The sequence below is a fragment of the Callorhinus ursinus genome, unplaced genomic scaffold (genome assembly GCF_003265705.2).
Source record: "Callorhinus ursinus isolate GAN/ISIS: 27379988/994484 unplaced genomic scaffold, GSC_fseal_2.0 scaffold45, whole genome shotgun sequence".
NCBI classification, from domain to species: domain Eukaryota; kingdom Metazoa; phylum Chordata; class Mammalia; order Carnivora; family Otariidae; genus Callorhinus; species Callorhinus ursinus.
Window position 1 is genome coordinate 11,144,799 of NW_027397107.1, and position 25,372 is coordinate 11,170,170.

Sequence of the window (25,372 nt, forward strand, 5' to 3'; positions counted from 1 at the left end):
AGTTTTCCTTTATATAAACTCTGTCTCTGTGCCACACTGAATTTTCAGCGGCATAAGAAGGGGAAAGTGATGGCACCAAAGGAAAAGAAAACATTTGATGGTGTAACGTGGCTCCCTCATTAAGCAAACCCTGTGCAGCTCATGAAATGCTTCGTTTATGGGGCTGCCAGCTGGGACAGAGAGGGGTTCTTACAATGCCTCACAAATGGAAACTTTGCACCCTTTAAATTTTACCAAACTGATTGAGTTTATTTACCTTGGGTTTCCAGGATGGGGCAAATGTGACCTTCATGCTATAGAGCGTAGATTCCAAGGTTTGGTATGTATAAGGAATAAGTCTAACCCTCTCATTTTTAAAATGAGCAAACAGAGCACGGGAATATTCCATGGTTCTCCCAGGGTCCTAGGACAGGCTTAGGCGAAGCTGGAAAGGCCAACCAGGTAACCCAGCTGCCAGGCATGCCCCACCCTTCTCCCTGGAGACCTCTGTTGCCTTATGAACGTCCCTTTGTCAAGGCCAAGATCAAAACAGGGTAACTTTTTCCCCTTGAATACTAGTGGCATGGACATTCTATGGCAAATCAATGTGCAAAGGGAGATAACCAATGGCGTGTATTTTTAGAGTAAAAATTAAACTCCTCATTCTAAGTGTATCACTGTGGATGAGCACAAAGACTCAGCTATAGAAATGTTTATGAAAATGTTTGTAAAAAATGAAAAAATTGGCAACCACCCAACTGTCCAAGAGCCGGGGAATTAGTTACATCCATTATGATCCAGCATCCCAGTAGGATTTATGGCCCCCTCTAAAATTCTGGAAAGTGTTTATAGACTTAGAAAGGGCACAAGCCATGTGGAGGGGGAAGAAAAGTCTATAATATACTATATACTCAAGTGTTTTTAAAGTATAAACGTGTTGAAAATATTAGAAAGCTAAACACAAACATGGTATGTTATTGTCTGAGTAAAGAACATGTAAGGCGTATTTTCTAAGTGTGTTAAAATTTTGTATGAATATGTATGTGCCTGTTACTTTTATGATGAGATGAATTCCTGTATAACTGATATATGGAAGAAGAACATTCACCCTTAGAACATTCATAAGGTCCTCCCTGGGGAATGGCAAGTTCTGGGCAAATGCCCCTCCTCACTTCCCTTCTCTGTCCGTGGCAAAATATTTCCAGTGGTTTGCTGTGATCCTTCCTCCCATGCCCAGGACAAGGTCTCAGCATTCTCTTGACCATTATCAATCCATGGATGTTGGTACACATAGGGAAACTTAAATGGCATTTGTATCTTATTTTGATCTTGCAGAAAGCAGAAATTCTCTAGGTATGAAGATACCAAGGTAAGACAAGTTCAGTAGAAATTCAAACCTAAAACATTTAGGCCTCCCTGGAAGTTGTAGTGGATTTTAGAACTCTGTAACCACAGGGTAATCATTATGTGTTTTTTCTTTTTTTTTTTTCTTCTTCTCCTCTGGAGGGTTGAGTATGCACGCATCACAGTGCCTCACCCCTGCCGCCCTGATTTGGGTGGATAAAGGAGTGTGTAACATCAGGTAGCAAGTTGGGGACCCTTATTTCTGTAAATGGTAAAATCGTTTCACATACACATTGATTCAACAAACTAATATTTATTGAGCACCTAATGGGTTCAGACTTCCGTGGACCATACCCAGGTAAGTGGGCACAGCCCTCCTCCTGGGGGGTCCTCGGGCAAGCTGACCAGGGAAGGTGGAACTCCCCCATCTGTGGAGTTGCTCTAGGGGAATCTCTGCACCTCTAAACAGATGCTAAAGACTCAATATGGCTGGTAAAAAAAAAAAAATAGTTACCCTTTAGAATAATTTGATAGCATAAAATGAAAAAAAAAGTTGGTAAAATATTTCTGAAATGTTAATGAGAATTACGGGACAGTTGAAGACAGAATGGAAAATTACAGAGCTCGTTTAATGTGATCATTAAGATCATTGTATATTGCCCTAAAGCAGTTCTACTGTTTGTATGTCTGCCCCAGCAATAATTAACCAGGCATTATCCAGAATAGTATTTTTCAACTTCTGTGACTGATCCCCAGCGAGAGATAAGTTTTACATTATGGCCCAGTGCACACATACATATGCAGTAATATAGCTGAAACAAAAATTTCACAAAACAATACCCTTAATATGTATGTATTCTGTTCTATTCCATGCTTTTTTAAAAAGTTGGTCATGACCCACGATATTGATTTTGTTTCCCATTTATGGGTCACAAATCACAGTCTAGATAACTCCACTCTAGCAGGATACGATAGCTTCATCTCTTACTTAAAAGCAGCTTATCAAAGAAGTCTTTGCAATTGCCGGATTCCATTTCCTGCAGCACCCAGTCAGATTAACCACCATTACTTAGTGAGGGGTCAACCAAGAAATCAGATTCCGCGACACTGTCGGCCTTTGTGACTGGCCCTGTGTGGGTAGTGGGAATTCAGTGGAGCATCACGGTTTGGTGTGACAAGATACAGGATGGCGTCAGCATGGGTGCAGTGGGGACAGGTGGAAGAGCCACCAAACCCGGCCTTGGCAGCGGTGTGCGTCTGAAACCATGTGATGTCCACTTCAGACATGAAGACGGAGCGAGAGTTATGTAGGTGAGCAAGGAGAGAGTGCTTTATAGGGAGGGCCTTACAGAAGTATGAGCCCGGGAGGGAGCATCATGTCTGGGGCTGCAGGAAGCCCCATGTGGCCGGAGTGTGCGGGGCAAGCAGAGACTGGCAAAAGATGGGCAGGAGTGGGCGGCCATCAGGAATGTGATCCGAAGGAGTCGTCGCCCTGTCGACGGGTTGACCTTTAGCTCTAAGGCAGATGAAGTCAGGGGTGGACTTTAACCAGGAAGGCCCCAGGTGGTTGTGCATTTGAAGAAAGCCCACCATCTGCTATAGGGGGACTGAGAATGTAGGAACTGAACGGTAAGCCACTGGTATAACAGAGTAGCTGATGGCCTGGGTCGGGGGTATGGATGGAGGAAGCATATTCAAGGCTTACTCTCCGAAAGGAAGTGTACACACTGGAGTATGTAAGAGGAAAGAATCCACGGTGAAACCTCCTTAAAAAGGCTTGGATCACATGATGAACGGGGACATGGCTCATGGAAACAGGAAGCCCAGGAGGAGGGGCAATTTGGGAGTGGCATAGACCAGCGCTGTCCAGTAGAGCTTTCTGAGATAATGGAAATGGTCTATATTTGCATCACCTGTGGCTATTGAGCAGTTGAGATGGGGCATCTATAGGTTTTAGTTTTTACTGAGTTTTATTTAAGTAGCCACATGTGGCCAGTGGCTATCGTGCTGGACAGTCTCTGAGGCACCACCCTCAGGGAGGCAGAGCGTGAGGGAGTGGGGCAGCACGGGGAGACCGCTCTTTCCAGATACTTGGCTGTGAAGAGTATAAGGAAAGAAGGTAGGACCCGGAAGGGAATGTGAGATTTTATGTTTTTCTTGTTGCTTTAAACGCCAGTGGAACGGGATTGATAGAGCAGGAGCACGGACTGTGGTGGCAAGGGTCAGTGTGGCTCAGGGAGCTTCCCCAGCAGCCCTGGAGGGGAAGTGCAAACGTGGTCGGTAGTATCGGTGGCAGGTGCGCTGGAAAGAGTATGGGGCAAAGAAATTAAGGATGATGGCCAAAGTGGGGCTAAGTGGTGGACCGTGGTACGTAGGCTAGATAAGGGAAACAGGACACAAAGCCCAGGGTGTGGCATGGCCAGAGAGGAAAGGAAGTAAGTGGCTTTGACAGTGAGGAAGAGTCCATGAAAGCCTGGGGTGAGGAACTGCCTGTCCGTGGAGAAGTCCAAATCACCCAGGACAGTGGCAGAAGTTGAGTGGGGGAGAAGGACACTGAGCTGAGTCAGGAAATTCAGAGTCAACAGAATGGTCTGCTCCTAGCAGAATCCTTGATGCATTCAAATCCGTCCTCCTTCATCCTTTTGCAAATGTCCTGATCGCTGCTTTTCTCTCTGGGTATTGGCAAGCCAGCTGCTTGAGGGTCTGGTCCAGAATCTTGCCCCTGGGGTCTACTGCATGCTGTGGATGGAAACAGATATTCACTGAGATCCTGCTACATCCAAGGCACTGTTCAAGAGGCTGCAAAGTACATAAAAATATGCAGGAGCCAGTATCCTGCCCTCACGGGGCTCCAGTACGAGAATGAAGCAAGGACCAGGCATATGTAGGCCTGGACCTTGAATTTCAAGGGAAAAAAGATTTTACTTGGCTAAGTAGTTGCCACTGTGGAGCAAATGACAGATAAAGATGGGAGAGTGGACATGCATTCAAAGTTCTGATTTAGGGAGGTCAGCCTGGGAGCAAGGTTGTTCCGCAGGGTGCGACACAATGAGCCAAAGCATCAGAGAGAGAAGCAGCAAACCAGGGTAGAGCAGTGGAACTAAAACAGCAACGACAGGTGGAAGCGTATGGTGGAGGTAACGTCTACTGAAACCCCCCCCCCCCCGCCAACTGACTAGAGGAAAGCAAAAGAGAACCAGTAGAAGCACAAGATGAAGCAGAAGATTCCAGCCCCTGGCACTGAGCGTATGGAGAAGCCTTATCCTGGAGTAAGAGACACAATCAATCAGTTGTCTCAAGGGTATTGTCGGGGCTGGGCTGGCCATCAGCCTCTCCTCCCACAAATGCCTGCTCTTAGCTTTCAGAGCAACCTGCTAGGCAAAAAACACAGAGAACATCAGCCCCTGGGTGTACCTCTGGACCCGTGTGTCCTTCCTGAGCAAACTCTCCTTGTGTCTTGGGTGATTCTTGAACTACTCCAGGAGCAGCGCATCTAGGAAGCTCCCGATGTGGCTGGTCAAACATTTGCTAGGCTCCTACCCTGAAGTCTTGAATCTAAAGAAGTTCTACAGGCAGGTGGAAGAAATGAACACATTAAGTGAGCGCTTTGGAAGAAGTAAGCACAGCGCGCCGGAAGCCACACACCCAGGGATGGTCAGGCGTGGGGTGTGATGGTGGGGGTGCATGAAAGACGCCTCCCACTCACCTGTGCACCTGTTTGCTTATTCAGCAAACATCTATTAAGCAATGATGTGTCCGACATCCTGAAGTCCCCTCATCACCCAGGATTCACTTCCTTACCTGTGCTAAGGTGGCATGCATTTTCACCGTGGACCCCTCTGCAGGCAGACCCAGCCGGCCTTCGGGAAGTTATTTAAGCTCTTCGAGCCTCAGTGACTTTAGCAAGGAGCCCAGTAATGAAGTGAGAACAAAGTAGCACCACCCAGCTTCCCAGATTTAAGAAAAGGGAATGTCAAATACCCACGGGCCATGCTGGCTGGTGCCAAAGTCCAGTAGCATCCTTGGCCTTGCTGAAGCAGAGAGAATCTGTTGTTCCACCAACCCTCTCAGTAGGACATGTGCTTGGACATGACAGTAATTCTGTCAGGCTGAAGAGGGATTCCGTGGTGATTCCAAGTCTTGGCAGTTAAGCTGGGGAGGAATGGGTAGGTTTGGAAATGTAAATGGCAAGAGTAATTTTCAGCTTCCATTTTGTCCCAAAAAGGTATGTGAACTTAGTTTTCTTACAAAAGCCTTTAAGTTCACCTTTAAAGTTTAGACCAAAGAATATAAATAGGCCCAGTTTTTTGTTTTTTTTTTTAAAGCAGGGGACTGAATTTAAATAGTCAAAATATAAGACCATGGGGTTTAATTTACGTTAATAGATTTCAGGAAGACCATTTCCTTGAACAGTACTGCATTTTTGATATATATAGGTAGATAGATAGCTGCAATTTGGGCCAGAGTATAATAGGAAGTAAGATTTAATCCTTTTAATATTCTCTGTAATAGCACGTAACAGCACGGAGTCTCCAGATACCGTTCCCAACATACAGCAAGCTCCCGGTGTCCCAGAGATGGGGCACTGGTTCATGCCCACTCCATCCATGAGCTCCTCCCCAGGAGACATAGGCAAAAGGGAGAGGAGGCTACTGCAGCCTCCAGAGAGGAGAGTGTTCTTCTAAAACATGCAGTTTCTTAAAATACTGCACCGTTATCACCCTCCCTCTTTATTCTCTAGGTAATTGAGAGCATAACAGAATGAAGATGCTCAGAGCAGAAGTAGGCACTAATTTTACACCTTATCCACTTGACCTCCCTTCTGGAAGTGGCTGATTACCCGCCACAACTGACTTAACTCTTACAACACGAAGGATTCTTGCCAGTTGGGGGTCATTCTCGGAGTCTTGTCTTGAAGGGTGTTCAGCTCTCTAGAGATGGTGCTGTAAAGGGGGACACGTTTCCAGGTCTCCAAAGAAGAGAAAAGGAACCAGATCTGTTAAGAGCCAGCTACCTGAGGGGCTCTCACAAATGCCATCTCATTTAATCTGTATGAAAACTCCATACCAGAAGGCATTTTGTGTGCATTTTAATAAACAATGCAACTGAGATTCAGTGAAGTTGAGTGACTTCCCAGGTGGCAGAGCTGGAATCCAGAGTCGGCTGTCTCCAGTCCCAAAGCTCTCATCGCCTCCCCACCACCAAGCATCCTGCAGCCTTGAGCTCCCTGCCTCAAGAAAGGCGACTGTCAGCATTTTCTCCTGACAAGCATCTGCCAGTAGTCGTGCCTGAGGTGTTCTCCAAAATACTGTTTGCTTACTAAACAGTCTCCCAGCCTTCTCGATGCATTAACAACCCAGGAGAAGGGAGGACTCCGCACTTTGCAAAGATCAGAACGTGTGTGTGTGTGTGTTTCACCTCTGAAAGCTTCAAAACCAGCCTTCCGCCAGCCAGTTATTCCTAGGAGCTTAGCGGGAGGGTAAATAAGTTGTTTTCTATAGCCCTGAAAATCCCTGATAAGAGCCCTAAAATCTTCTCGTCAAATCAACAGACTTTGAATTAGTAAGAAGGAGATTATTGGGTTTGGGGTTTTGAAATGTCAAGCCTGGGACAAATAATTAATCTCTCTCAGCTTCAGTTTCTCTGCATATAAAATAGGGGGTGTGTTACAGGGTTATGGAGGGGGCTTATAATGAGAGTACCGCCCCCACACAGTGCTGGGGAGAAGGGGTAGTTAATAGTAGTTATTGTGTTAACCTTAAAAATGAAAGTTATTTACTAGCAAAAATGGGTTTATTCAGGAATAAGAGAATTGCAGTTCAGGACATACAGGCTACTGCAAAACCACAGGCAAGTCCCATTGTAAACAAAGGAGAGGGATCTTACTTTATCTAGAAAGAGGAGGAGGTTGGGAGGGGTTGTTCTGAAGGAAAGCACAAGTCCACAGTGGTGATGGGTCCTCAGTGGCTGAGTTCCTGGGATGGTGGATTAAAGGAGATGCAATGTACTTTATTCCCTCTCAGCGCCCGTAATTGATGATTCTTCCACTGGGATCCATAATTAACCCTGAGGGGTATGCCTCCTTGCTGTCTTCCCCCACTCCATTTCAGTGAGGTGTCCCTTTATTTTTTACATTTTCCCCTTTTGATCAAGATCTTTCTCCAGAAGCGTCACTGAGCAAAAGTCACGTTTTCGTAATTCAGTGGCCTTTGTCCCTCATTGCCAGGACGGATCTTTCCTGGGTGTTGTGTCACATGGCAGTGGGACATTGTGCAGATGGGAAACCTACTAAGGTCCCATTCGAGTAACAAGGACAGGTAGCAGAAGTCTCAGGCACTGGAGATCATGTCCTTATTGGGTATAGTGTTTTTACAAAGGTTTGACAGGGAGTAAGTACAGAATCAAAAGTAACACTACCATTCCAAATTGTGTGATGAGGTTTTAAAACAAGATCCTAGATCTGAAAGGAGCCAGCTCAAACTATTGGCCCTCATTCTAGCTTAGGGAAGAAAAATTCCCCCTTCCGGAGATAAACCCCAGAGTCACATATGCCTCCTGGGAGTCCCCACTCGAAGCAGTCATGAGGACAGAACAGTGGACGCTGCAGGAACTCCCTAGAAGAATTCACCACATGCATTTGGGAAGATACACTGCATGTGTATAAACATGAAGCAGTCGTGGGTGAACTTTCTGCAAAACAGCGAAACTTCAGAGATGTTTAAAAGCAGCATTGTTATCTTGAAAGAACTGCTGGAACTTAGAGATGTTACTAATAATAAAGTTGAAAATTCGGAAACCATGAAGTTTGGATAAGATCCTAAGTCTGTTACTAATAATAAAGTTGAAAATTCGGAAACCCTGAAGTTTGGATAAGATTCTAAGTCTGTTAATATCCAGATGAAAAAAGACTTCTTTGAGCCCAGAATCTTCTCACAGGCCTGGCCCACGGATCCCAACGGATGTCGTCTGCTTCGGTGCTGGGAAATCTTTATTTTCAGGTCACCAGATGGGTGCGGGTCCAGTCAGGGTTTGGTGCTCTCTTTGGATGAGTCACGTGAATCCAGGAGTCCGTTTTCTGGCGTTTGGCAGCACAGGGTTGGTTAGCAGTGTGAGGTTGAAGAACATCTTTCTGGAGGTATCTTTTCCAGTAGACCAAAGGTCCAGGTTGCCAGATGTGATGCTCTCCCACAAGGGCACAGTGAAAAGATTGTTCCACTGAAGCATGGCTGTTTTTATAGAAGCAATGAGGCCTTTACAGTATTGAAGTATATCTTATCAACGGCGGGTCAATGTGTTACCAAACCAAGTTGGGCTTCCGGTTGCTCAAGAGGCCAGTATTCCAAAAGACGAGTTTGTGATTGGAAAGGAACATGAGCTTTAAGGCTGGTCACGTGGGAAGAAGGCAGGCTCTTGTCCAAAAGCCAACTCTGAGGTTTCCACCTGGCCCAGAGGTTTCTAAAGGGGTTTAGGGTCATCAGCAAAGGGAGTGCGGTGGCCTGTGACATTTCTTGACCATGTGCAGACGCGATGCTGCTGGCTACAAACATTCTCTCCGTGCTCGGGGGTGCCGGTTCTTGTGAGGTACAGGAGTACTGTGTTCTATGGGGGCAAGGGCAAGGTCTACGGCTACACAACGAGGGGTCAATAAAGTCATCTGTGTGACCTCAAAACAAAAAAAAGCACAACATTTTGTTTTAAAAATTGCTAGGCTAATTAGAAAGCTGAAGTGGCTTCAAAGAGACTTGCTGGCTTCTAGGGCCTGACAAAGTTCTGGTCTTTCCTTCTGCAGGCCAGTGCTCTGCAAATCTCCAAGTAAATTAGTTCTGCTACAGATCAAGGGACTTAGGTCAGCAAGTAAGAGTTAACTTGCTTCACTTAAACACACTCCTTAAGACCCGCTGGAGTGCTGTTACCAAAGGAGGCAGGAGACAAGCACGGTAGACATCCTGTGACTATCTCAGCAGGGGTGGAGCTGAGATTTAGAAAGCAAAGAGCAGTGTTTTCAGCCAAGGTTTTGGGAGGGTTCGCTACAAATTTTGCCAATGGTGTATTCATAGCACCGTTAGTCCATTCAGATAACCCTGAGGACTGAGAATGGGACGCACAATGAAAATGTTCCAAAACTGGCCAAACAGCACAGACTTTCAAAGCACCTGACAGGTAAAATGGGTCCCCAATCACTATGAATTTCGAGAAAAGTTCCCCAGGTGGGAATCATTTCTTCTAACAGAATTTCAGCCACAGAGAAAGCAGTGGCCTGTCTGTAAGGGAAAGCCTCAGTCCAGTGAGGAAACATACAAACCATGACTAAAACTTATGAAATTCATCTGCAAACCTCGAATGGCCCATTAGTTAATTTAAAGCGTCCTAGAGCAACGCAAACAGGTTTCCCTGCGTTGTGTTTTGGACAGGGGGAGACGGGTGAGGCACGCACATTGTTGGCCTTCTTGGTATTTCCTCACCAATGTTGGTTCATCCATGGTATCATTTTGTCAGTAGACCAGTGGTTTAGTACATTGGTAAGTAGTGGGAATTTTAGAATTCTAGAATTTCTGGTAGGGCCAGATGGTTAGTTGGTTCAAAGCAGAGTTCTCTCTTTTTGTTGAACCAACAATTATTAGACTTCTAATGCTGTTTTTCCTTCTCTGGGGCCTATTGTTGGGCATCTCTGGTCAGTTTTTCCAAATGATCATTTGCGAGAACATCCCTTTGGACCATGACAGGTTTTGAGGGATCTATTTGAATCTTGATGTGAGGTATACTATGGATTCTACCAATAACAATTGAAGATCTTGCCCGTAAAAAGGATGGTAGCTGATCCAACAGGGACAAATGATTGGTGTCCCCAGACTCAGCTACAGTGCGCTGCCAGAGTCGGAACAAATAATAGATGCTGAAGGGTCCTTTAATTTGCCCGGTTGGCTATTTTGATTACTACTGTCAGGTTCTTTGGAAGAAAGAAATTCTGGCATGATATTTTTCTAAGAAGTCTCAGCCCAATAAATAAATAAGGAGAAAAGGGTATCAGTGGGCCTAAACAAATGGGACTAGGTTCAGAGATGGGAAGCTGTTGAGGTTTATTAAAGATCCCCACTGTTTGAACTGGTTTCGTATCCGAGGCAGGGGCTTGAGCAACGAGAATGTAGCGCTGGTGTCAATAAAGACAGAGATTCATTCCAAATCTGGAGAGTGGTTTCTCTGAGCTGATCAGGAAAAAAGATTGGGAAGAGCTCCTGTAGTTCCTCGGAGCCCCAGTACTGGGAATTAAGAGGACATCCGAAAAGGCTGGATAGAAGGCTGCAGGTGCCCGGAGCACTTTGTAACCATCTTTTTTCCACGGTCCTGGCCCTTAGCAGTAATACCAGAAATTAGGGAAGCGTTGGTTTCGTTTAGGGGTGTTCATTGGCCAGCATTGGAGATTAAGAATTTTAGTACTTTCTTTTAGGTGACTCATCTAGGGTACAAGTGAGCTGATTTGCCACATTAAATCTGCGGTGGGCAGTTTCCCATTCCAACCTGATCCTTTTAACTAAAGAAGAAATACCGGAGCACCTGCGTGGCTCAGTCAGTTGAGTGTCCAATTCTTGATTTTTGGCTTAGGTCATCAGCTGAGGGTCGCGAGATTGAGCCCTGCGTCAGGCTCTGTGCTGAGTGGGGGCACTTCTTTGGATTCTCACTCGCTCACTCTCAAACAGTAATAAAAAGAAAATAAATAAAATACTGTGTTAATAATAACAAATAATTAATAAGTTGAGTTCAGTGCTCCCCGGGTGAATTCTACATCTAAAGGAAGACCAGAATGTTCTTTAAAGACAATTTGGAGTTGATTGTAATAGTCATGAACAGGTTCATCAGGCTTTTGTGTGCAAACTTGAATTTTGTTCCAGTCAACAGGCTTAGTAAAAGCTACTATAATTGCTTGGTGAAGCTTTTGCAGAGAGTGTCCTAGCATCCTGCCAAAAGTTAGGAGTCTGTTTTCTCTAAATCCCCTTCAGGCTGTTCCCATCGGGCTAGTTTCATCCATTGTTTGGCCAGGACCTCACCAACAGGCATGTGGACTAATACAAATCTGAGAAACCAGGTTGGTAAATGTGAATAACTCTGTTACTATGTCTCACAGTTTGGCCCTATTCCAGGGAACATAAGAAATGGGGGGCTTATTTGGATCCTCCGATACTTAACTTTAAAGGAGATTTTAATAGGTCTGGGAGAGGAGGGAGAAGTTCCTTCATAGGGAAAGGGAAGTTGAAAGAAAAGATTAGCTTGGGGCAATATAGAGGACCTGCAGAGCAAATAGAGGAAAATGGTTCCAGAGGTTGGATCTGAGCCAGGAGGCTGCCATATATCCTGAGACAAAGAGGAACAAGGAAGGAGAAGAGCGGCTTTAGCTGCCCTTTTTTCTTTGTTTGCCTCAGCTAGTATAAATTTTAGATTCCTGATAATGTTTGGAAGCTGCAAAATACCAATCAATATAGGCATGCCATTCAGTTGATAATTTTAGAGCCAGGCCTGTCCAATCCAGTTTTGAGAAGAGTCAGTTTAGGAAGATGGAAGGTTCCCCACTAAAGTTCCAAATGATTTTCGGTTAAGTTGGTCCATTTAGTTAGAAATGCGCATGAAGAGGGACTGCAGTTTTTAAACATAAAACCAGCTGGGGTCCCAGAAGGGGGAGGGCACCCCCTAAAGCATTTTGAGGGCTGGCAACATACAACTCCGAAAAGGGCCTAACGGACTCCATTTCTTAGTGGTTTATTCTCTAAAGTAACAAAAATGTCCTAAACAGCACAGTTTTTCAACGGGAAAGACATGATTCCAAAAGGAATCCTACCAAAGGCCAAATGAGTACTCTCAGAAAGTACAAAGCCTTAAAACAGATCCCGAATAAAGTCTGGAGAGCTCAAAACACAGAGTGGAGCTTGAAATCCAGGAAAAAACTTACCTGCAAACTCTAAGGTCATCAGGAGAGCAGCTCACTTGGCTCTGAGGGCCCGCACGGCTTTACTCTCAAAGTGTTCTAGCTTTTACTAAGCCTGTTGATTGGATCCTCTCTGGATCCCACTCTGATCACTAAATAATGTGAACCTTAAAAATAAAAGCCCATTATTTTACCAGCAAAAAAAAAAAAAAAAAGGGGGGGGCTATTCGAGAATAGCAGGATTGCAATTCCAGGCATGTAAGCTACGGCAAAACCATAGGCAAGTCCTATCCTAAACGCGGGGGGTCGGGAGGGGGGGGATTACTTTATGGAGGGGGATCCCCACTATACCTCACAAGGGGTACTGAATGAAAGTCCAGTGGAGAAGAGCAAGAGTTCAGGGGGATGACAGGTTCTTACTGGCTGAGTTGCCCGGGTCGTCCATTTCTTGTAGGAGATACGATGTACATCTCTCCCTGTTGGGGGTCTGTAATTGACAGTTCTTCTGGTTGTATGGCTCCCCCTTCTGTCCTCCCTACTCCACTTGAATGAGGTTTCCCTTCGTTAAGTTCCGCCATTGTAAGGGAGTCTCCCATTGGTGTCTGGGGAGGTGGGATCTTGCAGGGACAGCCCGAGCGTGTATTTGGTCCATCTGAGTGAGAAACAGAATGATGAGTGGCCACATGTGAGAATTAGCCATCAGGTGGAACTCCCCTCCGTGACTAATCAGGTGAGTGCTAGAATGACCTCTGGTGAAAGAGAGATCTTCCTCTCGTATTCTGTGCACACCTGAGAGCCAGAGCACCCCTTTGGGGAAGAATATTTAAAGTCACTATAAAGGAGAAGATGAATTTGGTGGAAAAGCCAATTTTTTTTTTTCAGAAATCTAAAAGGAGCCTCATAAAGGTTATACTTAAAGTCTTAAACCCAGAGTTTAAACGGTTACCCCAAGTCCCCTGTAGAACATGAATCAGGTAACAAGAGCTCTGGCCATGTGGAAGGACCAGACCTGTGCATAACACCGCATTTGTACCGGTGCTCACCTTGACCCTGGCCGGGGGTGGGGGGGACCGGAATTAGCTCCATTTTTAAAGATCAAGAAACGGAGACACCAAGAGGTGAAGCAACTCGCCCCAAGGCTTTCGACTCAAGTTAAAGGTTCGTTCTTTTCTCTCACAAAGGCTCTCCAAAATATGAAAAACTTTTCTAGGCACTTAGCTTTCTAATTTCTGTTTGAAGGGCTTTTCTGACTCCTTCCAGGGCTGCGTCATCTGGTAATGGAGCTTGACAGGCAGGATAAAAGTGACACGGTTAGCACAAAGAAGAAGGATGCCCTACTTTAATGATAACATTTTTAAAAACCCTTGCACAGATACAGATACATGAAGGAGTTACATATTGGCATTTTGGAGGCTATTGTGGTCCAAGCAAGCATTAAAGAATGACTCCTTTATATTGCAACTTTGCAACGGGGCGGGGGGGGGGGGGGGGGGGGGGGGGGGGGGGCCCTGGGCTGTCCGTCCCTTCCCATGGCAGAGCTGTTGTCAGAGGCTTCAGAGTCTTGGCACCTCATTGCTTGGTGATGGGTGAGCTAGGACAAAGTGTACTCAAGAGAGAAGAAAAAGGAGGGAGGAGTCCTTGGGGGCTGTCACAACTCCTAAAACCCAGAGAAATTCGGTGAATGGATTCAAACGATCCCATTGGGCCATAGAAACAGCCAGATTTGTCCCATTCTTTTCCCAAGTCTATCAATTTAAATTGGCTCCAGATCTCCATTTCTTTACCTGGATACTGTGGCGTGTGACTTAGTTTCTCCTATGTGGTTGTCAGGACAGTTAGCCCAGTGGGCTCATGTTCAGCTGAATGAAGAAAAGCATTTGTTGGAGGGGCTGGGAGAACTCCCAGCGGTCGGTGAGGAAGGCCTCAGACACTTTGGGGCAGAGAATGCTGGCGTGAGCACTTTCCTTCGGCGGGCCCAGGCTGACTTAGAAGCTGCAAAGAGGGAGCAGACCGTGCAGGATTTTGAGCTTGGAGTTTACCTATAGAATCAAGCTGCTTGGGCAGTGTTAATGAGGTTTCAACTAAAACCCCTTCTCTGGGGTTTCTCTCCGGGCTGGGGGCAGAGCTGGGTGGTGCCAAGGCACCTGGGGAGCCAGGAGCTCTGCCAACCTCATTTGCACTGTTGGGGCAGTGAAGTCCCCCTCACACCCATTCTGGGCCTGTCATTAAAACCAAGGCAGTGTTGTTTCCCTCAGTTAAGCCTTTTCCCTCCCTGGCTCAGAAAGGAGGGACACAGCCTATGTAACACGGGTGTTCTAAATCTGGGGACCGTGAGTGGACTTTAGGGGCCCACGAACCCCGAAACATGGGTGTCATTTTGCGGGTAGATGTATTTTCCTGGACTAAGGATCTGTATCTCATCACATCAGATTCTCAGAGGGACCTTCCTTGATAAAACGTGAAACTCTGACAGTCCAGGGGTGGCCCTGGAAAGAACACTCCAGATCGCAGTCTACCCCAGCACTGGGATCTCAGATATGTTGCCACCTGCTTCCAGTGATCACGTTCTGCTTTTGAGGTTTCTCCCTGGATAGGATTGGCAGCACATTCTGGCCTCGGGGATCCTTTTTTTGTGAGGCAATTAATTTGTATTAATGAGCCATCCATTGATTTCCCATAGTACAGATGAGACGCTTTCCCCCCTCACCAGGGGATGCTTTCACAATCCTGATGATCCAGCCACGCACCAAACATTCTAATTTAATTGTTCTAGGATGGAGCACCTTGGATGATTTTAAATGTGCAGCCAGGACTGATAACCTTTGAGCCCAATTGGACAAGGGACAGAAACACAGACATGAATTAAGGAGGCTAGTTTTTATCCCCTCTGCCACTTTTGATCACTGGTTGAAAGCACCTGAAATACTCTATTGTGAAGGTTTTAAAACCAGTTCCCAGCTCAGAATGAAAAGGATTCAATGCAGTGGTAACGTCTAGGGGAAGGGAAAGTGTTAGCACGTGTGCAGGTATTTTTCATCTTAGATACATGCGTACACATGTGTGCATGCATATTAGACATGTTTATGTATACAGACACAAGGTAAAGGGTACTCGTGTTCAACTTCTGGTCCCAGCTCCCTCTACTCACACACACAGCCTTAGAGGGGCCGTGCAGGAACACAGTACACAGAGTGCAATATCCTCCTTGCATTTCCCTCCAGGAGGTCGCACTGCGTCGACACCAGGAACGGTAAGGAGAGTGGGTACACGCGTGCGGATGGGGAGAGACCAGCCTGCAGAGCCGGAGCGGGAGTGTGATGTGTTCTCTGCCCTCTCGCAGGCTTCATCCCCCCTCCCCTCATCTTCGGGGCCGGCATCGACTCCACCTGCCTGTTCTGGAGCACCTTCTGCGGGGAGCAAGGCGCCTGCGTCCTCTATGACAACGTGGCCTACAGATACCTGTACGTCAGCATCGCCATCGTGCTGAAGTCGTCCGCCTTTGTCCTCTATACAACCACGTGGCAGTGCCTGAGGAAAAACTATAAACGCTACATCAAAAACCACGAAGGCGGGCTGAGCACCAGTGAGTTCTTTGCCTCTACTCTGACCCTAGACAATCTGGGGAGGGACCCTGTGCCCGCAAGCCAGACCCATAGGACAAAATTTATCTATAACCTTGAAGATCATGAGTGGTGTGAAAACATGGAGTCCGTTTTATAGTGACAAAAGGAGGTTGAACTCTGTATTAGTAATCAAAGGGTCATTTTTCCTAAAAAAAAAAAAAAAAAAGTTTCCAAAAAAAAAACCCCACAAACTCAGTACAGACACACACACACAACACGTACACACAACACGACCTTTGTCCTCTTTCTCAAAATCAGAGCCAGACAGGATTCAGAATAAGGAGAGCATGGGATCGTGTGTTTGTCGTCCGACCTGCTGGGGCCCAGAGTCTACTCTTTGAAGGCACCTCATGCTTTCTCGGGATGCCGACAGCTGCAAGCAACAGGCACTGCCAAATTCAGGGAACAGTGGTGGCCAGCTTGGAGGATGGACGTTTCTGGATATACATACACATACAAAACAAATTTTTTTAAAAAGTCTACTAAACATCACAAGTTGACAACCAGGATAAGCACTAGGGACACACACCCCGTGCTACCTGCCTCCTCCACGTGAGGGTGGGGAGCATGCAAGTTGGAGGAGCGGGTGCCCCCTCCTCTAACTTTCGCAATATGGGTCACTGTGTAGACGACTCACCCAGTCTGCATGTGGTTCAAGGCCCCCGAGTTCTCTCAGCGATGCTAATGGGTGATCCGTGCTGGAGTCTGTAATTGGCACCTCTCACCAGCTCCATGTTCATGTTCGAGACTGAGGGCCCGAGAGGGGAGCCAGGCGTGGGGGGCCAGCACCTCACCCCCCCCCCCCCGCCGGCCCCCCCCCCCCAGCCCCGCAGAGTGACCTCAGGAAGCAGTGGGCCTCGCCTGGCTATGACTGACTTCGCTCAGAGCCGGTGAAAACCACACAGTCCAAGTCATTTGCTTACATTTGCCAAACATTTTACCATTTTTAAAGGAAAAAAAAATGCAATGCATATGAATTTCAAACTGTTGTATGTATAATCTTCTAATACTATTTTTAACCACTTCTAAAATCCGTGTTAACCCTTCAATCACTAACACAGTTCTCTAGGCTGAGTTTATTATGCTGGTTGCTTTTTCCTTTACTCCTTTTTTTAATGCACCAAAAATATAATGTGATTCAAGGGATGCAATTAATCTATTGTAATTTTTTTTTATCGTTTTATCCTCATTCGGATATTCTGCGAAAACAAGAATATGTGCTACGGGAAGAAAAAAAAAAATTCTTGGGAAAGAGTGTCTATGCAGCCTGCCTTTAAAAGAATCACATTTGAGACAACAGGGGATAATGTGATGAATTGCAAATTTGCCTTCTGGCTTTATTCCCCATGATTCAGTGATCACTGTCATGGGAAGCCCTTTTATATTCATGCTTCACATTCTGAGAGGCGTTCTTTTCAGCCCGCGGGTTGAGGAGACACGCTTAGATGTGGGTTGTGTGGATGGGTGCGGTGCTGCTGGGGGTAGGCAAGAGAAGGAATGGTCCCCTAGCACGAGCTGTCGAGCAGTGTGTGGGGTCTGGTGATGATGGTGAATAGACCCACAGGGTCACGGGAGCCACCGCGTGTCCGATGTATTAAAATGTCACTGTTTTTAGGGTCAGTCTTGAACGAAGAGGCCTCGGTCTGTGTTTTGAAAGTGGCTAACCCTCCAGCAGCTAGCAGGCAAACCTCCTTGTTTGTTTGGGAGGAGAATCGTGGGAGCAGCTTTTGGGGTCAGCAGCCTCAGCCTCATGAGGCCATTCCCCGGAAGGGGACAGAGCTTATGGGAGAGCCTGCACACGCACACACATGGCCCAGTTAACGTTCCTTTCGTGTTTCCTCAGTGACCTTGGTCCAGGCCACTCATGGCCCTGAGAAAAGTCTCGAGGGTTGTTGGTTGGTTTGCCTTTTCACCTGAGACACAGATGTGCAGTTCCCCCTGGAGGGCAACAAAAGAATCAGGAATGAAAAGAATGGGGAGAAGACCGGGCTCTTGTGCCAAATTTCTCACACATACTGTAAATGGGGCAGTTTAAGTGACAGCCCGAAACTAGAGAAAGCCCCACCGAGCAAGGACAACTCAAAGGGAAGCTTGTGTCATGGTGCGGGGCCACCATGATCAGCTGCCTGGGACAGGATGCTTCCAAAACCACCCTTCTGTGTGTTTCAGTCTGTCCTTGTCTGGGAACATGGGGACACTCATCAGTATGTTAACTAGTAAGAGGCGGGATTGTTCTCCAACCAATTCATAAAATATGTATGCTCTGTCGCTCCTAAGGCTTTGAAACCATTCTGTACAGGTTTGGGGTGAGTTTTGTTTTGAAATGTGTTGCTAATAGGTCACTGCCCTCTGCGTAGCTCTCCAAACTCAGTACACACACACTGAGCCCCGCTGACCTTGTGTTTTCATGGGGCCATTTGCTTTAAAAAGAAAAACGTTCTTTTGAAAACTCTTTGCATTTTGGATTTTTTTCCCCTAAGATTTTAGGATGAATGAGATGTTGAGATGAAAAAGGAAACACCTCCAAGGGCTCAGTTTTGTCAACAACTGGATATGAACTTAAAGTCCCCCATTGCAAGATGGCTCCAAAGTGCGGTGTGCCACCTTTTAGAGTTTTAATGTCTCGCCTACTACAGAACAGAAAACCTAGTCTGGTGTTAGGTTTCCTTTTGTGCTACAAAGAACCATTGTACATAAGTGTTAGATCCAGCTCCTTGGTTATTTGTTTGGTTTTGAGTGGTATTTTGAATGAAAAGATTTCCTGGCAAGAGCTCCATTGGACTTAGAGAAAACAAAAATGTAAGGGGTAGAATAAACCTAGAAGGTGAACACTAAGCTTCTTTCTCTCTCTCTCCTGCCCCAAACTGCTCTGCCATCTTGGTCGAACGTGCCCAGAGATGGATGAAAAAAATCTCTCTTTGCTGCAACCTTTGACAGATTTTTGTAGTTCCTTCACGTAGACCAAGAAGTTTTTTGACTGATATTATTCCTGCGTATGAAGTAAACACATTTTGTAAAAGTAGATGTCTGGGCGGTGGAGTTTGGTGTGCGCTGTCAGGGAAGACCAGCAGCCTTGCCCCCTCCTTCCCGCCTCCACAGAGGAAGGCTGGGAAGCGTCAAGGCACCCTGGGTACATCGCCACTCCAGAAGGCCACAGCCTGTGGACTTTACTCACAGCTAATGAAGGAGCAAGAGAGGCCTCCTCTCCCCGTGCCGCCCCCCCCCCCCAAGGAGTTTGCTAGTAGTGCTTAGCAGGCAAAATAATAAGGGGAAGCCAAGAGCTCCTGAGGAATCCTTTGGCAGACTTGTTAATGTCTTCCAAGCAGGAAGGAATGTGCTTCTCCATAAAAATCACTTTTTTCTCACCACCTTACAGTAGAATAGCTTTCTCTAGAGATTTTTTTTTTAAGTTAGGCCTATACATTTTAAAGTGGTGTCTCTACATTTAAATCCCTGATTTAATCCACTTCCCTGTCTTCAGGGATGACCTAGAGCTTGCCCTCACTCAGGCATGGCAAGATTTCCCATCCCTTTCCCATGGAAAGCTGCCGCAGCACGGAGGCTTTCCTCATGGCTAATGAAGGAACAAGAGAGGTCCTCTAAGGTGACCTGCAGAAACATTCCATATCGAGGCAACCAGCCAGCCAGTCCTTGGGAATGACCACCCTACCACCCCAGAGGCATTTTCTCAGGAAAAAGATTCCACCATTGTTGCTAATGGATTATCTTCTGCACTTCTAGAGCAGGCCATTCTTTGAGGAACATATGAAATGGAGAAAAAAAATTACACACACACACACACACACACACACAGAAACCCCCTGAGGAGAAGCAGTTGTTGGCTTCCATGAGCCTGTGAGGCTGGTTTTCTTGCTGCCTGCTCTTCAGGTCCTCACAAGTGTGATCTCTTCTCCACCCAGTCAGGTCTGCCAGACCTGTTACTGTAAGCGCTCCTCGGTGGCATTAAGCAGTAAAGGTCATTATGGAGAAGTCATACAGTCAAGAGCAGAGGAGGAAGGGAGACGTTCTGTTACGGTTTGGCGGAGTTCCACTCCAGCGTTGTTTGTGTATTCGGTGTGGTTTGGTTTAGATGAAGGGAGAAAACCAGGCCAGCAGTGCTTCAGCCCCGTAGAGAATATTTGCTGTCTTGTGCTATTCTTCTTTGCCCATTTTGATGGCTCAGGAGAAAGTTCCAGACACACCGGAAGGGCTTGATGGCCGAGCTCATGCTGCTGCCCTCTCCCTCCCTTCAACCATGAGCTGTGTTTCCCTTTAGGTTAGAATCCAGGCCAAATACTTAAGAGGTGCCATATTTTACAAGAGAAGGATTAGTGTGGAACAGAAACACCATCCTTATCTTCCTCCCTCTGCCCTTCCTCCTTGTTCGTTATACCATTGCTTCCAACTCAGTCCGCATTGTTGAGTTCTGAACAGGTGCGAGGACCTAATCTCTTCAAGCAACTGGCCCTAAATGATAGCCCTCAGACCCAGCCCCCCTGGGGGATTATGACTGCTTACAAATAAATTTGTAAAACTGAAGGACCCCTAACTGGTAGAATAGGCAAGAAGATATTTTTGTTCAGATGCCTCTTATAGGGGCCTGTTGCCCAGGGTAACACGTGGAAACTACCCTGCCTGCCCACAGCCACCCACCCCTGCCTCCCCTTTCTCACATTTGCAGGTGATCTCAGAGTGCTTGGTCATCGTGGCAGGAACGACAGGAGTTAAAAGGTCTAAAATGGGAAACTGAGAAAACCAAAGAGTCTCCTGTGCCTCAGAGCTCTGTGATGGCCCTGGAGACAGGGACAGAACTCCTGCCTCTCAGAGAGCATCCACATGGTAGTATGCCTTCCCTTTGCAGGGTTAGTGTCATCCAGGGATATATCACAGGAGCTTGATAATTTCTAAACATGTAGTCATTCATTCCTTTATTAAGATTCTGGCAGTATGCCAGGCTCCAAACCAGCCACAAAGATGAAAAATACATGGTTCCATCCTCCAAGAGCTCACAGTTCCATGAGCCAGACAGACCTGAACACAAAACAAAAGCAACAGAATAATAACACTTAGGAGCCCTGCTCTGACTGGGCCCAAGGAGGGCTGATTCGTGGTGGTGGGAAGTGCATCCTCTTGGCATCGAGAATCAGAAAGGTTTCAGAGAGAGGCGTGGTCTAAAACCAAGAACTGAAGAGCAGTGGGTGTCGGCCAGAGAGATGGGGCAGGAGGTCACCTCTCCTGAGAGGCCCGCCAGAACAAGTTGACAGACTTTCTATAAAGGGCTAGGTTTTTTAAGGCTTTGAGAGTCATACGGTGTCTGTCACAACCACTCAATTCTGTTGTGGCATGAGAGCAGCTCACGTATAAACAAATGCATGGGCTGTGTTCCAGTAAAGATTTATTTACAAAGACAGTGGTCGAGGGCAGTAGTGTGCTGAGGTCTGAAGCAGCACAGCATCTTTGGGGGGGGGGGGGCCCTAGCAGCTAAGCTGCTCTAGCATGGGCCAAGTCATGTGTTGGAGGGGTCCTGCAGCCAGGTGTCCATCAGCCCTGACGTTACTGCCCACAGGAATCTAATGCAGGTATCCCATTTTCCAAGAATGAGGTAAGTACCCCATGACTGGCAGGGTTTACAATGAAGGCAACATCATCTTTCTCTCTATGGACTGAGAGGAATTTGAGCTACAGGATCTGATCTCCAGTCTCTTCCAGCTCTGATATGCCATAGTTCTACCACAGTAATTGTCCCATTTTCTTATGTGATGAAATGGGGATGGGAGGAGGAAATGTAGGAATGAGTTAAAAAAAAAAAAGTGAATCCAAATGGTATTTCACATCCATTCCCACCAACCTAAAACGTTGGCACTATGAAGCTAACAGATAAGCCAGGTGGAATAATTGGTAAACACTAATAATAACTAATAATAATAGTAGCTAACATTTACCAAGCACTTACTGTGAATCAGCTTCTTATACGTATTAGCTCATTTAATCTCAACAACAGCCCTGTGAGGCAGGAACTGTTATTAGCATCAGTGGACAGGAGAGGAAAGGAAGCAGGGAAGGCTTCCAGAATCGGCTCAAGGCCACGAAGCAGAGCTGGGATTCAGACCCAGGTCTGTGAATCCAAAGCCCATGATCTTAGCTTTTATGGGTACCCCCTGCCTACTGAGCAAGACGTGAGACGCCCTTCTCTACCCATAGGGACTGCCTCATCAGAAAGACTCTGGCTCAAATGGACTGTGTGTTCTACCCACTCTCACATGCCCCCTAATATAACCAGCAGGGACACCACGACAGCTGTCTTCTGGAGACTTCTGTTCTTCCTGGGTTGTTCCCAGTCTTAATCACAGAGCCCAATGATCAATTTCTGTGGGGTATTCTGCCAGAAACAGGTAACAGGAAACAGGAGACTCCTCCACTCTAATACATTCTGACACACCAGAGAGGCATTCCTCCGTGCTGGTCATGGGCTCCAGTGGGGACACCCCAGACACCTCTCCCACCAGGCACTGCCATGGTCCTCAGCATCAACCTCGGGATTTTGGCTCTGGCCCAGGGCCTTCAGACACACCAACACTGGTCGCCGGTTGGATAGGTCTTACTCTATTATCAGATACTAGGCTTTTAGGAACAGACTGTCTAGATGTTTCTATTTTTGCATTAATGACTCAGGCCAACAATCAGTAGTTGATGTTTAGCATAAATTCTGAATATTTTTCCATAAGGCAAAGTACAGTGATTTTGTTCTTCTGTTCTGAGCAAATGGAATGGTAAATTTTCTGGAGGTTTAACATTCTATAGGTTGACATCTTGCCATTAAATCCCCCAAAATAATGTTTTTCTTAAATTCATGCTAACTTAAAGAAGAGAGCTCTCATGGTATTATGTTTGTCAAAACTGTTCAATTTTATAATCTAAGGACATAAGATGAATCAGAAGTATGCAATATAGGAAGTTGCATTACAGAAGGAACCCGACTAACACATAGATTAGTCCAGCACCTCAAAGGAGGAAGGGGCTAGGGAGCTCCCACGTAAGAGTCTGCTACCCACATGCCAGGTGTCATAAGGCATGGTCCCAGGTAATGCACCCAGCAGCTTTACACCAGGCAAAGGGAAGTGTAATTTTTTTCCCACTTTTACAGATCAGGAAACTAAGGTTCAAAAAACCCAAGGCTCCCAAGGTCACACAGCTAAAAGGCCACCAGGAGCCAATGCCAGGTCTGTCTGACTCCTGAACCAGTGCTCTTTCTACTATACAACATCACCACCAATGCAAGAGCCAAGATCTGCCTCTTCGGAAGCTCTGATGAGGCCAGCGGGGCATCTACTCTTGGGAAAACCCCCCACAGAAATTTATATATTTCATAGAGAAATGAGCCAAGAACCGGAAGTGAGACCTCTGCAAAATGTTGCCTACAGGCACGGGAATCAAATGAAAAAAAAAAAAAACTCTTTTACCTTAATAATTAAACATTAGAAACCTCTAAACATACTCCTTCCTTCTTCCACCTTAGCCACATTAGTAGAAGTGTTCTGGCCACTCAACAACCTCTCTCTTACTCGTTCCGGGCACAAGAACCAACTCCAGCTCTCGCTTCTGGCCTACCCTCCCCAACTCCCTGTTCCCCGGGGTTCCAGCAGAACCTGCCCCCCCCCCCCCCCCCCCCCGACCACAAGAACTTGATCCTCATGAAAGTTGAGGAAGGATGCTCCAAACTGCTCCAAACACACGGGCTGCCTCCTATAAGCCAGATCTCAGCTGCAAAATCCTGAGGAAAAGAGTGACATTTCCCCACTGTCACCTTTTCTACCACCGGGTCAGAGTCTAAAGAGGACAAGTAAATGAGCGGGGACTTGTATGGTCCCATTGTGCCTATCACTGAACAGCAGAGCTGCGCATCATGCTCAGTGAGACCTACCCAGCTTGTAAGTCAGCCCAGAGACTAGCTGGGTTTTTAATGCCTTTTAAATGAAGCCACAGCATCTATTTTGGAAGTGTGGCATAGGCTTAAAAACTTGCCCCAGTGAGGAGATTGTTTGACTCAGCATGCGGTGCATCCTGTGGCTGGAAAGAAAACAGTGTCCAGGATGCTGGAGGAGAAAGCATGACATTATGACGTAGGCGGGTGCTGTCTGGCGCTCAGCCACATCTTCAACAGAGATTGCCGTGACATTTGGAGTCCCAGAACACAAGGCCTGTCACTGGTGATTTATATAAGATGAGGACAAGTTAATGACTGGGATACTTACTCATTCCCAGAGAAGAAACATCTAGTTGAGTGTTGGTGTAGATACACAGATAAACGTGCTTGTCAGAAAGATGTGGCCTTCACAAAGGTCTCTGGGCTTGGAATCTGGCTGCTTGGGGTTACATGGAGCAAAACCCAGTATTTCCTTGCATGACTTCTGCTCTTGTCCATTCCACTGGAAAGCCCTGGTGGTATTATATAAGCCTTTTAAAAAAAATAGTAGGAAAACCAGAAAAGACCGATCTCTTTTTCCTCTTGGCTCTTCTTCCCTCCTCCCTTTTTAGGCACAGAGTACCAAGACATTGAGACTGAGAAAACCTGCCCCGAGTCACACTCACCTTCAGAAGACTCCTTTGTGAGAAGCTGAGGGCCTGGCCCTCATCCTCCTCCTCCAGAGAACAGCCCGCCACTATCCACAGACCTCGCAGGCCTGACTTAGAGTGCTCTGCCCTGCCCAAGAACCCAAGGGTCCCTGTGTGGATTATCCGGCCAGTGTGTGGTCCTTTGAGGCCCCAAGCACAGGCCTGTGATGAGGACTGAGGAGGTGTCTGTGGTCAGGAGTCCTCCAAACCCTTGCAGTAGGCAATTTTCCTGGGTTGCTAAAGAGTAACGTTGACCAGGTGTGCAAATTCCCTTTGGCCTATCCCTCCCTTGGCTCCTGTGGGGATGTCCTGCTGACACGCTTTTAGAAAACCCCTCTCCAGAATGCTTCTCTGACGGAGGGCTCCAGCAGCTCTTCCAAAAGCAGCCGAGGCTGGATTACAATGGAGTGGGGGTGTGGGGATGGTAAAAATGACCCTGTTTCACAGAAGGGATGGGGAAAAAAGCACATACTCAATAGATTTTGAGTGTGGTATTCTGTATTTTTGCAGCTTATATTTTCCAGATGAGCAGTTTAGAAATATGTGATGTAAAGTACATACTGTACATTTGCTGAAAATTATATTAAAAGCACTATTTTAATTCTTTCTCTGTCTCATGCTGTAATCTCTATTATCTTTTTCTCTTGTGTTTTTGGGTAGAATGATCTTAAAAGATTCTTTGGGGGAGTGTTTCTGGCTGTAGATGTTCTATATTTGTGGGCTTTGACTCATTCAAAAGAGCATGGGCTTTGGAGCCAAAATAGTTCCTGGCTTCAAATTCCTCACCCCAGCCCTTGATACTGATGTGGCATTGAGCAAGTGAGCAGACTGCACTGAGCCTCAATTTTATCATTTTTAAACCAGAATATTGATATCTGCTTTATACAGTTGTGATAAG

The 25,372-nt window shown here is 46.4% G+C and overlaps 1 protein-coding gene across 3 annotated transcripts in view; it reads left to right on the forward strand.

The window, feature by feature from the left end:
- The window catches only part of SLCO3A1 (solute carrier organic anion transporter family member 3A1), a 319,640-nt gene extending 294,560 nt beyond the window's left edge, over positions 1 to 25,080 (forward strand). Inside the window, exons 10-11 of one of the 3 annotated variants that reach the window (XM_025893295.2) lie at positions 15,579 to 15,821; positions 16,120 to 25,080. In XM_025893295.2, coding sequence (XP_025749080.1) covers positions 15,579 to 15,821; positions 16,120 to 16,202 — 326 coding nt within the window. In that variant the 3' untranslated portion in view covers positions 16,203 to 25,080. Of the gene's footprint in view, positions 1 to 15,578 lie in introns of all 3 variants that reach the window. The other 2 variants (XM_025893294.2, XM_025893293.2) reach the window with 2 other exon arrangements.
- The last annotated feature ends 292 nt before the right edge of the window (positions 25,081 to 25,372 follow it).